The sequence below is a fragment of the Ochotona princeps genome, chromosome 4 (assembly GCF_030435755.1).
Source record: "Ochotona princeps isolate mOchPri1 chromosome 4, mOchPri1.hap1, whole genome shotgun sequence".
NCBI classification, from domain to species: domain Eukaryota; kingdom Metazoa; phylum Chordata; class Mammalia; order Lagomorpha; family Ochotonidae; genus Ochotona; species Ochotona princeps.
In genome coordinates this window covers 26,304,548-26,316,876 of record NC_080835.1, presented here as the reverse complement: position 1 = coordinate 26,316,876, position 12,329 = coordinate 26,304,548, and the positions used below count along the sequence as shown (strand labels likewise).

Genomic DNA, 12,329 nt, shown 5'->3' with positions numbered 1-12,329 from the left:
GAAGCTCTGGGCTCCTGGCTTTGGGTGGGCACAGTTCTGGCCATGGTGGCCGCTTGGGGAGTGAATCACCAGACGGAAGATATTCCTCTGTCTTTCCTCCTCTCTGTATATCTGACTTTTCAATAAATTTTTTTAAAGGTATTCTAAGGGACCTCAGTGCCAGAAATGGTCTTTGTTCCATCAGTATTCTGATTTGGGCAAGTTTGTTTTTGCTGTTGCTGTTTTTTCAAGATTTTTTTAGGGGGCTGGCGCATTGGCTCAATTGGCTAATCCTTCACCTAGAAGCAATGGCAATGCATATGGGGTTCATGCCCTACTGTTCTACTTCTGATCCAGTTCCCTGCTTATGGCCTGGGAAAGCTGCCAGATGGCAGCCCAACCTTGGGAACCTGCACCCATGTTCCAGAAGAAGCTCCTGGCTTCAGATCAGCTCAGCTCCAGCTGTTGCAGGGATTTGGGAAATAAACCTGCAGATGGAAGAGCTCTCTGTTTCTCCTTCTATCTGTAAATCTGCCTTTCCAATAAAATAAAATAAAATAAAATAAAATAAAATAAAATAAAATAAAATAAAATAATCTTTTTTAAAAAGAGATTTATTTGAAAGGCAACATTACAGAGAGAGGGAAAGACAGAGTTCTTATATCTACAGGTTCATTCCCCAAATGGTACCAGTAGCCGGCATTGGGCCAGACCAAGGTCACGAGCTTCTCCTGGTCTCTCACATGGTGCAAGGACTCAGGCACTTGGGCCATCTTCCACTGCTTTCCAGGCACATCAGCAGGAAGCTGGATCTGAAGTAGGATAGCTTGTGGGACCTGGCAAGGTAGCCTATTGACTAAACTCCTTGCCTTGCACGCTCCGGGATCCCATATGGGTGCTGGTTCTAACCCTGGCAGCCCCGCTTCCCAGCTAGATCCCTGCTTATGGCCTGGGAAAGCAGTTGAGGACGGCCCAAGGCCTTGGGACCCTGCACCCATGTGGGAAACCTGGAGGAGGTTCCTGGCTCCTTGCTTCAGAATGGCTCTGCTCTGGCTGTTACAGCCACTTCTGGAGTGAATCATCGGATGGAAGATCTTCCTCTCTTTCCAATAAAAAAAATTTTAAAAAAATGTAGAACAGCCTCAGAAAAAAGAAAAAAACCAGCACCCAAATGGGATACCAGCATATTAGATAGTACCTTAATCACTATGCGACAGTGGCAGCCCCTCTTATGCATTCGTAAGATCCTTGCCAATGAATTTAAGCACAAAGCCATTATCAACAGCCATTCCTTGAGATGAACTAGATATCACTCATATAACATATAAGGAAAACGAAAGTTCTGATGAGCGGGTGAGCAAGCTTGGAGCACTGTGAAAAGCCAGAGCTGGATAGGTTTGCAAGGGGAGACAGTGTGTATTATGAGCACCCTGGAAACAGAGTTCATCTAGAAAAGAGAACGCTGGGAAAGAAAAAAAGAAGAAACAGAAAAAACACAAAAGAAAAGGATCTTGGGGCCAGTTCAATTACCACCATTAGTGAATTTTCAATTACACTTTTTTTGCTTTGTTTGGCTTTAAAAAAAATAAGTGGGCTGGTGCTAGGGGCTGAGTGTGTTCCCTGAAAAATTCAATATGGGATGATTAGGTATTAAGGATGGGACCCTCAGAGTCGGCCTTGGGGTCCCTTTCTCAGAGGCCTGAGGGAGTTGGGTTTGCTTCTTCTACCTCCCTTAGGCCACTCTGAAGCAGGAGAGCAGACCTTTACCAGACCCCCAATCTGCTGCTGCTGCCTTGAATTTAGGCCCTGTAGCCTCCAGAACTCTAAGTAATGTGTATCTAATTAGCCAGACTAAGTATTTTGTTATAGCAATCTAAATTAAAATTGATTTTTTAAAGGGAAAGACATAACAGAATTTGTTATGGACAGGACTGTGAAAGACCTCATTAAATAAACCATTGTTGGCCAATTTCATTGTTGTGTAGCCATTACACAGTATACTTATGCAAACCTAGATGGTATTTTGTTGACAATTTCCATGCACTGTTAGTATCTAGAGTTTCCAAAAATTTCTTCTTCCACCTTCACATGAGTACTTGAAGACTTGCCACCCTTTCATAATATGCAGTAACAATTCACAAATCACTTGTACTACCCAGAGCCAGCAGTAAATTTAATATGGCTGTCAGGTCTAGTCTTGGCTTTGTTTCGGCCATGACTGTCACGGTGCTGAGAGAGGAGTCCGTCCATGTGGTCCTTAGTCTCCAGAGCTCCCTCCATGTGAGAGGCAGGCCCTTCTGGAGTTCTTGCTTGTCTTACTGCCTCCTATGAAGCAGATCCTTTCACAGCTCCAGGCACTTGGTTCTGGTTCTTCAAAATCATGACAAGGGGACAAGAGACATGCCTGACAGGTGACAAGCCCCATCGATTAATCACCTTGAACCCCATTTCTAGGTTAGCTGCTCACCGTGGCTTCTTACTGGAAATAGTAATATTGGGTTTTGTATAATTAGGGGCGCTGATGAATTAAACATCGGTTTAAATCAAGCATATGGGCAAAGAAGGCAGCCTAGGGACAAGGTCAACACGAGCTGTATGAGGCTGCTGCCATCCACCAGTGTGTATGTGGTCAAGGTCAACTGAAATACCATTATGCAGGGCACGACGATGCTCCACAACTCTGAATCCCGCTTCCTCCTCCTCCAGGTTTCTTTACACAAGAACTGCCCTTGGAGAAAAGGGAAGGTGGAGCCCCCAGGAGGGACAAGGGGGCCAGCCAGCCAGGAGAGGACTTGGGGCAGATCTGCTGCAGGACGGCAACAAGACAATGAGTATCAGTTCCACCTTCTGTCTTTTAAGCGTAATGATAAACTTAATATTAGCTTATGGAAAATAGGCAATCATATAAACTACAGGATCAGAACCTTCAAAATGTTGAACTTTTGACACTTTAAGGATTCCATTCCAAACTTTCAATTATATAAATACAAAAAAAAAATCCATGTTTCAGGAAAACATATTCAATCCTACATAAAATTCATTCACTTGTCACAAAGTCAAGTGTAGAAAAGAGAAACAAGACAGAAATAGTATTTACACATCTAGACTACAGGAGACGTTATGAAGTCTTTTGTTAATAAACAACACACTACATACTTTAACACTCAAAAATGCATTTTTGAATAATCTGATAAAGGACTTTAAAGTCAAGATTGTGGTGATGAAAACCTTTAAATTCAAGGTCTTGGTGAGAGACTTTCAATTCAAGGATTGTCTGAAGGACACACCACTAGCATGTAAGTTATTTCATCAGCTCCCTGTGAATACAAAATGCTATTTGCTAGAATGGATGAGCCTAATTACAAATTTTGTTCATTTCCCAATAACTTACAACTGCAAGAAGTCATACCAGATTCTCTCATTCACCAACTCTTCTCTATCCTCTTACAGGTATTTCTGCTACATCGAAAAATCTATATTCAAAAACAATTTCCTCCCCATTTCTGTATTTTTGTAAATATAAAATATTTGAAAAATAAAGAACTGTCTGTCCGTTGCCAAGAGAACTACTCTCCCACGGACTCTGAAAGAGGCAGAAAAAAATCCCATTTCCTCCTCTACCACAAAAACACAGAGTGAACCAGAGCAGTGCAGTGTCCCCTGCAGCGCAGCCTGGGACCCAGGCCCGGGCGGTGTTTCATGCGAGTGTCCCTGCTCCATGCTGAGCACGCCTGAGGTGTGATGCCGCCGAGAACCACCCAGTGCCTCTGTGGGCACAAGGCTGGCTAAAAGAGGCGCGAACGGCGGCGTCTGCGGATGGGAACGTCGAACATTCTCCTCTGTCTCTCCTCCTCATCATCTTCTGACTCCTCCATATCAGCTGAATCGTCATCGTCTTCTTCCTCCTCTTCCTCCTCTTCTTCCATCTCTTCATATTCATCAGGACCCATTTCCTTGAAAGAAGAAAATAATCTTTTGATAAGAAGAGAGCCCAGCAGTTTTTCAGAAGTAGTTATTTAATGCAAATTCTCATTATTCTAGAGCCCAATCAGACATATCAAATGTAACTTTCCATAGGTTTCCACGGTGTATTTTATAATGCACATGCCGATACAAGATTCTGTGGTATGTTTTTGTGCCACAGGTTAAATGTGTGTTTCACATGTAGCTACTGAGATGGTTAAAAATGCTCCACTAAGACAGGTCTTAATTCTAATACAATAATTGGTAATTCATAAAAGGTAGCCAACAGGTTACTCCCAGTAAACCAAGATAAAAATTTTCCAAGCTTTTTAATAATGTATTAAATAACGATTTTTTATTATCTATATACTTAGAAATAAGATGTGCAATTATTACTCAGGTGTGACCTCTACTGGTAACGTTTGTGCACTGCCAGCAAGAGGTCTAATAGATTTGTGAGCTACAATACAGACACATCATCAAAAAAGACAATCATCGTTAGCCTCCTCTTAACACAAACAGCATTACTTTTTTACTTTTACTTCTTTAAAAAATGGATTAAAACAACAAACAAATTATCCCTCATGGTTGCTGAGGGCTGGGTGTTTGGAAAGTACTCAATGAGGTGGTTTGGTCTTGGGGTCTCTCATGATGTTGCAGCTAGATGGCGGCCCAGGAAGAGCTTCCTCACTCACAAGTGTGGGGAGGCTTCCAGCTCTGGAGACTGGATGGTGAAGGCTGTGGGGTGTCCCTTACAGTCCCTTCAGCAAGCCGGCTTTCTGGCAGCTGGACGTCTGACGTGGCAGCTCAGCCAACTCCACGCTCACAGTGCAGTGTCTTTTTCACGCAGCCTCAGAAGTGACAGTTCCTTCCTCGACTCATCAGGAAGTGGTCACTGAGGTCAGCCCACATTGCAGGGAAAGGGTTACCTCTACCTTTAATTTAACTTGTGGGAGAGACTGCTAATAGGACAGTAGTGATGCTGAACACAGAGTATCTGAAGAATGTCGTCTGGAAACTTCAGTTCTGCTGTTTCTCTTATCACATCTTACTCTGCTGTCAGTTTTCTCTCACACGTTTGAAGAGCCAGTAAGACGAAGTGTTAAAGAAGACAGAATTATGAACAGCTGCGGGGGGCTGCGGAGAAGGGTGACAATCTGGAGAACACCGGAAACCCTGGGCAAGACGGGAGCACAAGTCCTTCCAGCAAGGCCTTCCCGGCATCACGCTGCCCAGCACCCACTCGGCCTCTGATCCAGTCTTCACACGCTCTTGCTCGTTAGCTGCACGCCAGCCACATGGGCTTCCTGGGTCTCGGCGCACCAAGCTCGCTACTGCGTCGGTGCACCTGCCAGCCTGTGGCTGGAGCTCTCGCTCCCCATACCCACCAGGCTCCCTCTGTGCCTTCCAGGCCTCTGCTGCCACACTTCTACCTTACAGCCTCACAGAACACTACTTCTTCCCTCCAATTTGATTTTTCTCCTTAGCACTGGTTATTACTTGACTTAAGTACATGGTTGTGCGTTTGTTACAGTTTGTCTCTTCCAATTAGAATGCTAGAATTACAAGGCAGGGATTTTCATGATATTGTTTACTATAGTACTCTATAAACATTTGTTGAAAAAGCAAATGAATTAATGAAGGAGAAAGGAATTGTGTCACTCTGAATTTATTATAATGCTAACAACAGTAACACTCAGAAAAAAATATACACAGATATGATTTTCAGGATATTTCAATATTTGTATCTTTGGATTTTTTTTCTTAATATAAAGAATGAAGACTTTGCCATAGGAAATCCAAACGTAGGAAGGAGGAAAGCTTGGGAAATTCAAAAGCAGAATACTTAGGAGATCTGATTATCTTGAAGAAGGAAAAAAAAAAAGGAAAGCTATTAAAGGAAACCAGTGTGGCCATACTGCTGAAAGTACACACCAACAGCAGAAAGGGACAAGACAACAGTGGAAAGAAGTCACTACCAGGAGCTTGGAAATGTGTCCCACAAAAGCAAAACAAGCCAACCCCCGGGACCAAGAACAAGACAAACCTGTGGTATATTAAAAAGTAGCATTTTCCTATTTAAGACAGACTGTTACAGGACAAAAAAGGAACAATTCAATTTCCAAATCAGGAAAACTTATTTAAAGAGAAGTTCAAGCAATATAACCCATCGCTCTTTTTGTGTTGATTAGAAATAAACCCAGAATTCTCATTCCCTTTCATTGATTTCTCATGCTTGACAGGAAGTATTTTTGACAAGGCAGGTCAGGATTTGATATGATTATTCTTGGTGAGGAAGAAACTATAACTCTGAATAATTGAGAACACAGTTGAGAGAAGGCTGAACTTGAAGTCAGTTTATTATTATAATTTGAAAAGGAACTTATAATAAGTAAATATGGAAAAATTTCGGTTTGAGTCTCTAATATGGTGAATATCCATCTAAGCCACCAAAGCAGGAGTTCTTTGGTGTCCTCAGTCAGTATTAAGAGTTCCAGGGACGGTTGAGACCCACTACCATGAAGTATATGCTACTTGAGAACCACCTTACCAAATATTAAAACACATCTCAAAAGGATCAAGGCGGCCAAACAATAGCTCAACTGCCTGCCAAGCAAACCTCAATAGTCTTTAAATTTTAGGACATCGGATGGTATCAAAGCTAAAGAGGGTGTTTTCATAATGATAAAAAAATCACTTCACCAAAAAGACATAACATTTCTAAGCATATTCGCATACAAGTATACATTTCAAAATACATGAGGCACATCTAGCAAAACTAAACAAAGAAATACACAAACCATAATTTTAGTGGGAAATTTCTTCAAAACTCAATAAATACATAAAGACTTGGAATACACTGAGTCAATCAACCGAGATGTCACTGATAGAATAACATCCCCCCAGATGACAGAATATACATTCTTTGCAAATACGCAAGCATCATTCACCAAGACAGACCATAATGTTGGGCCATAATACATTTTACAAGTACAGAGCAAGCTCTCCAACAATAAAATTAGGAGTTAGTAATCAAAATACAACTGAGTAATCTCCAACTGTTTGGAAATTAACACATTTCTAGAAAAGCCACAGTTCAAAATTAATTGACAAAGGAAATATGGGACTATTTTGGAATAAGTGTTAATGAAAACATCGCAATTTATGAAATATGCTGAAACAGTGCTGAGAAGAAAGCTCTAAAATCAACAATCTAAATTTGCACCTTAAAAAACTAGAAGAAAAGCAAATTAAATCTCAAGTAGGAGAAACAAAATTGCAGAAATCAATGAAATAGTACAACCTTTTTCTCTTTAAATGATCAATTAGTGATAATCAATAAAAGTGATGAACCAAAGAGAAGATGTAAATTACCAATATTCAGAACAAAAAAGGACATAGGACTACAGCTCTTGTAGTCATTCAAAGGATATCAAGGGAACACTGTGAATAACTTTACGCCAATAAATTCAACATTTAGATGAAATGGACAAATTCCTTGAAAGGCACAAATTACCAAAACTGAAACAAGAAGAAACAGAAAATATGAATATTAAAGAAATTAAATTAATATTTTGAAATTTTCCCACTAAAAAAAAAATAATCTAGTCCTAGACAGCTTCATTGATGAACCACATCAAATACTTCTGTGAGGAGATACACAGCAAGTGAATGCCAGCACTCCTCCACTGGGAAGAAAGCAAAAACCTCAATTCCTCAATTCCACACTGCAGCTCCTTTTCATCACATAGCACAAATACAATAGGAAAGCCTCATCAGTACCCTTCTCTTTCCAAACTGGGACTGAGAATGTGTCATTTCAGGGTCAGATTAACATCATGTCCATTTCCTTAGAATTTCAGACCCACCCGTCAGGATCATCCCAGGAGCTACAAGCAGTTTTTGCACATTCAATGCCAATAAATCAAATGCCTTCTAAGTATATCAGTCACATTGCATTCTTACCGTGAAACTGGAGCTTCATAATTTCACTTAGTCATTTTACATCCCCTAAGACAGGGGTTACTGTTGGCATCTAAAAACCAGATTTAAAAAACATACCTTGTTGACTTGAGAAATGATCCCAGAGAGATTGTTAAAAAGTCTACACATTAACTCTATGTAATGATCTCCCATGGGGCATGTGTTCATTAAATTGCAAGTGTTAGCAAAAACACCATTAGAAATTGTATTCCCAGCCTAAACAAAACACAACAAAGGAGACTCTAACCAGTCTAGTGTGCTAAAGCTCACATTCTTATATACTGAGGCCACAGAATCGTTCCTGGAAACAGCGGGCGAGAGAAGGGCAGCGTCCCTGGCTCGGGAGCGTGGAGCAGCGTTGTTCATTCGCCCTCCTCACACAGCACATTCAGGCGTTGCCTAGGGTACCTCCTTGGACTCTGTGGGCCTCTCTAGAACACCCTGTGTAATCACTCGTCTGCCTCATCACAAAGAGCCGCTGTGGATTTAACTCTATGTCATGTCAATCAGCACCGGAGGAAAACTTAACTTACCAGGCGAGCTACGGAAACCCTGAATGTCGGACATGCCATATGGAATCGGGGGATGGCAACATTAAAGATCTTGTCTTTAAAATAAAGAAAATGGAAGGTGTAATATCCCTCCATGTATCCCGACGTTGTCGAGAACGTGGTGCAGCTTGTGTATTCATATACCCGACCTGGGCTGATGATCGGAAATTCACCTGCAGAGAAGATGGGGAGCACCGAACAGAGAATAAAACTCGGTTCTTCATTACAGCAGGGAAGGTGTATTCTCTATGGGATTTATGCAAATTATGGAAAAGTAAAATCAAGGAAGAAACCTAAAAGGAAATATGACAAAATGTTAACAATGATAGAACTATGAGCAAATATTTTATCCCTCAGTATTTTGTGTTTGTTTTGCTTTTGTAATCTCCAATCAAATTCTCTATCATGTAGTAGAGAATATATATTAAAACAAAACAAAATATGGTGCATTTTCTTTTTAAAAGGACTTTGAGGAATTCAAGACACGGTCCTTAACATATAATAAAAGTATTATCCTTACACAATGGTTCAAACAGGTAGGAATAATCTACATGTTTAACAGTTGCAAGAGACTAGAACATAAACATTTTGAAGATGTATCTGAGGTGATAAGATGAGACAAACTGGCAGACATAGGTAGTGTCCTTACACAATGGACAAAATGGCAGAAAAAAGGAAAAAAAGAAATACAGTGGTTTTTTTTTAAGCTTTATTAATTTTATTACAGTCAGATATACAGAGGAGGAGAGACAGAGAGGAAGATCTTCCATCCGATGATTCACTCCCCAAGTGAGCCGCAACGGGCCGGTGCGCGCCGATCCGAAGCCGGGAACCTGGAACCTCTTCCAGGTCTCCCACACGGGTGCAGGGTCCCAAGGCATTGGGCCGTCCTCAACTGCTTTCCCAGGCCACAAGCAGGGAGCTGGATGGGAAGTGGAGCTGCTGGGATTAGAACCGGCGCCCATATGGGATCCTGGGGCGTTCAAGGCGAGGACTTTAGCCACTAGGCCATGCCGCCGGGCCCAAGAAATACGGTTTTAACAAAATTCCTTAATGTTAGCATTAACAATCAAATTTGCTTGCACCAAAATAAGTTTATCTTTTGGTTCCATTTCCTTGGGCTGTTGTTGTGGTATAGCAGCCTATGCTGGCATCCCACACTGGAACGCCAGTTCAAATCCCAGGTAGGCTTGTTTACAGTGCAGCTCCGTGAATGTGCCTGGGAAAGCAATGGGAGATGCTTCCAAGTATTTGGGCCCCTGCCACCCAGATTGGAGAACCAGGTGGAGTTCTGAGCTCCTGGTTTCAGTTTTGACCCAGGACTCAATGTTCCAAAATTTGGGGAGTAACCCAACAGTCTCTCTTTATTGTTCTGCCTTTTGAGCAAAACTGTTTTTAAAATTCCATTTGTAGGGTCCGATGCAGTAGCCTAGCAGCTGAAGTCCTCACCTGGCATGCACTGGGATGCCATAACGGATGCCCTGACTCCTCCACTTCCCATCCAGCTCCCTGCTCGTGTCCTAGGAAAGCAGTAGAGGACGGCCCAATGCCTTGGGACTCTGCACCTGCATGGGAGACCCAGTTGTGGATCAGTTCAGTTCCGGCTATTGTGGCTACTTGGGACTGAACCTGCAGATGGAAGATCTTTCTCTGTTTCTCCTTCTCTTTGTAAATCTGACTTTCTAATAAAAATAAATAAAAATTTTTAAAAAGATTTATGTATTTATATTTCAAAGTCAGATATACAGAGAAGGGGAGAGACAGAGAGGAAGATCTTCTGTCCAATGATTCACTCCCCCAGTGACCGCAATGGCCGGTACTCCACCGAGCTGAAGTCGGGAGCCAGGAACTTCCTCCAGGTCTCCCACGCGGGTGCTGGGTCGCAAGGCTTTGGGCCATCCTTGACTGCTTTATCAGGCCACAGCAGGGAGCTGGATGGGAAGTGGAGCTGCCGGGATTAGAACTGGCGCCTATATGGGATCCTGGCGTGTTCAAGGTGAGGACTTTAACCACTAGGCCATCGCGCTGGGACCAAAAATATATAAATTTTCAAAAAAAAAAAAAAATTCCAACTCTAGGCCAGTGCCATGGTGCAGCAAGCCAAGCCTCTGCCTGTGGCACTAGCATCTCATACTGGTGCTGCTTTGAGTCCTGGCTGCTCTGCTTCCAAACCAGTTCCCTGCTTCTGTGTCTGGGAAAGCAGCAGAGGATGAACCAACGGCTTGGGCTCCTGAGTCAATGTGGGAGATCTGGATGACGCTCCCGGCTCCTGGCTCTGGAGTGACCCAGGTCTGGCCACTGCGGCCATTAGGGAGTGAACCAGTAGATGGAAGTTTTCTTTCTCCTATTTTCCCTCTCCTTTTCTCTGTAACTCTGCATTTCAAATACAAATTAATAAATCTGCTTTAAAGATTCCATTTCTGTCACCTGTTTCAAGTACCTTGTGTTTCTTCATCTGGCTGCTTCCTTGTGTCCTGTGGAATGTCCTTGACAACAGAGGCCTACATGGAAGCAGGCTGGTGTCCTGAGTACTGGAGGCCATGGGGGGCAGTCACAGGGACCTTGGCTGACAGCCAGGAGCCGGGAAGTTCCCCAGTCCTGGACTGGCAGCTGGATCTGAAGCAGGGACAGCATCCATGGGCTCTAAGTCTATTTCCAGACAGGCCATGTCAGGACTGGACTGAATTAGGAAATCTCCCAGATGTATCTGCTGCCCTGGAATAGACTGCTTATTTAGTGGGTGTGGAAAAAAATCCCCACACATCTGGTGTCAAGAGTGATTCATGTTGTGAAAGCACATGGGAAACTACTGAGTTGAAATGGTTTTCCCTTCTCTATCTTTATCTCTAAAGTTTAGAAGGTGACATATAAGAAATTATCTTTTTCGGGCTCGGCGGCTTGGCCTGGTGGCTAAGGTCCTCGCCTTGATCCCATATGGCCACTGGTTCTGATCCCTGCAGCTCCACTTCCTGTCTCTCCTCCTCTCAGTATATCTGACTTTGTAATAAAAATAAAATAAATCTTTAAAAAAAAAAAAAAAAAAGAAAAGAAATTATCTTTTTCTTTCTGCCTCATGTATCTTTTTTTTAAACTTCTATATTTTATTATTTTTTAAAGTTGCTTCGGTGGGCAGCTGCTACAGGATTTTCTGCTGAACCTTGGAAAGAATTTTGTCAGGGGAAAAAAAAATTCAACAGATCTTGAAAAAACTATTTTAGTTCCAGAGGCCCAAACTGGGATGTTTTTGGTCCCCAGTGAACTCAGGATAATGTGTGGTCCTCTGTTTTTTGTTTTATTTGTTAGTTTTATTAAATGTTAGGCAGAAATCAGGAACCCGAGTGGGATGGGGCAGAAGCCCCGGGTGTTTATTCCTGCAGTTCACAGGGACATAGGTGAGCATGGAGATGTCCCCACGCTCCCTGCCCTGTATTCTGTTCCCCATCCCACCCACCCAGCCTGCAGGTGGCACCTGGGCAGTAGCCCAGGAGAAGTGCACAGTCAAGGCCCCAGAACCCTGGGAACGGACAGGGTGTATGGCCAATCCCAGCAGTGGAGTACAGCAGGGCCCTGAGGAAGTGACCATGGGTGGGGACCTGCCAGCGGAGAGAGGATGGGCGTTTAAGGTGAACCTGGCCCAGGGCATTTGAGGCGCAGAGGCAGCGCTGCCCGGATGTCCCTCTTCTCGGGCTGTGAAATCGGCCTAGGTGGGGAGCCCGTGGAGCAGCCTGGGAATCAGAACTCCCCCTTATGTACCTTTTAATCTTTAGATTATAATGATGAGTAATCGACCAGTTGAAAAAAAAATTAAAGAACACAACAGTACTAGCAAGAAACCCTAGGTGATCTATAAAT

At 42.8% G+C, this 12,329-nt stretch overlaps 1 protein-coding gene across 3 annotated transcripts in view; it reads right to left on the bottom strand.

Annotated features, from left to right (window-relative positions):
• Positions 1–2,884: 2,884 nt before the first annotated feature.
• Positions 2,885–12,329, bottom strand: part of FBXO3 (F-box protein 3) — a 44,481-nt gene continuing 35,036 nt past the window's right edge. The window contains exons 10-12 of one of the 3 annotated variants that reach the window (XM_012927120.3): positions 8,460–8,650; positions 7,909–7,978; positions 6,285–7,464 (exon numbers count right to left, since the gene is read on the bottom strand). In XM_012927120.3, coding sequence (XP_012782574.2) covers positions 7,940–7,978; positions 8,460–8,650 — 230 coding nt within the window. In that variant the 3' untranslated portion in view covers positions 6,285–7,464; positions 7,909–7,939. Of the gene's footprint in view, positions 3,933–6,284; positions 7,465–7,908; positions 7,979–8,459; positions 8,651–12,329 lie in introns of those variants that run through there. The other 2 variants (XM_004585416.4, XM_058663182.1) reach the window with 2 other exon arrangements.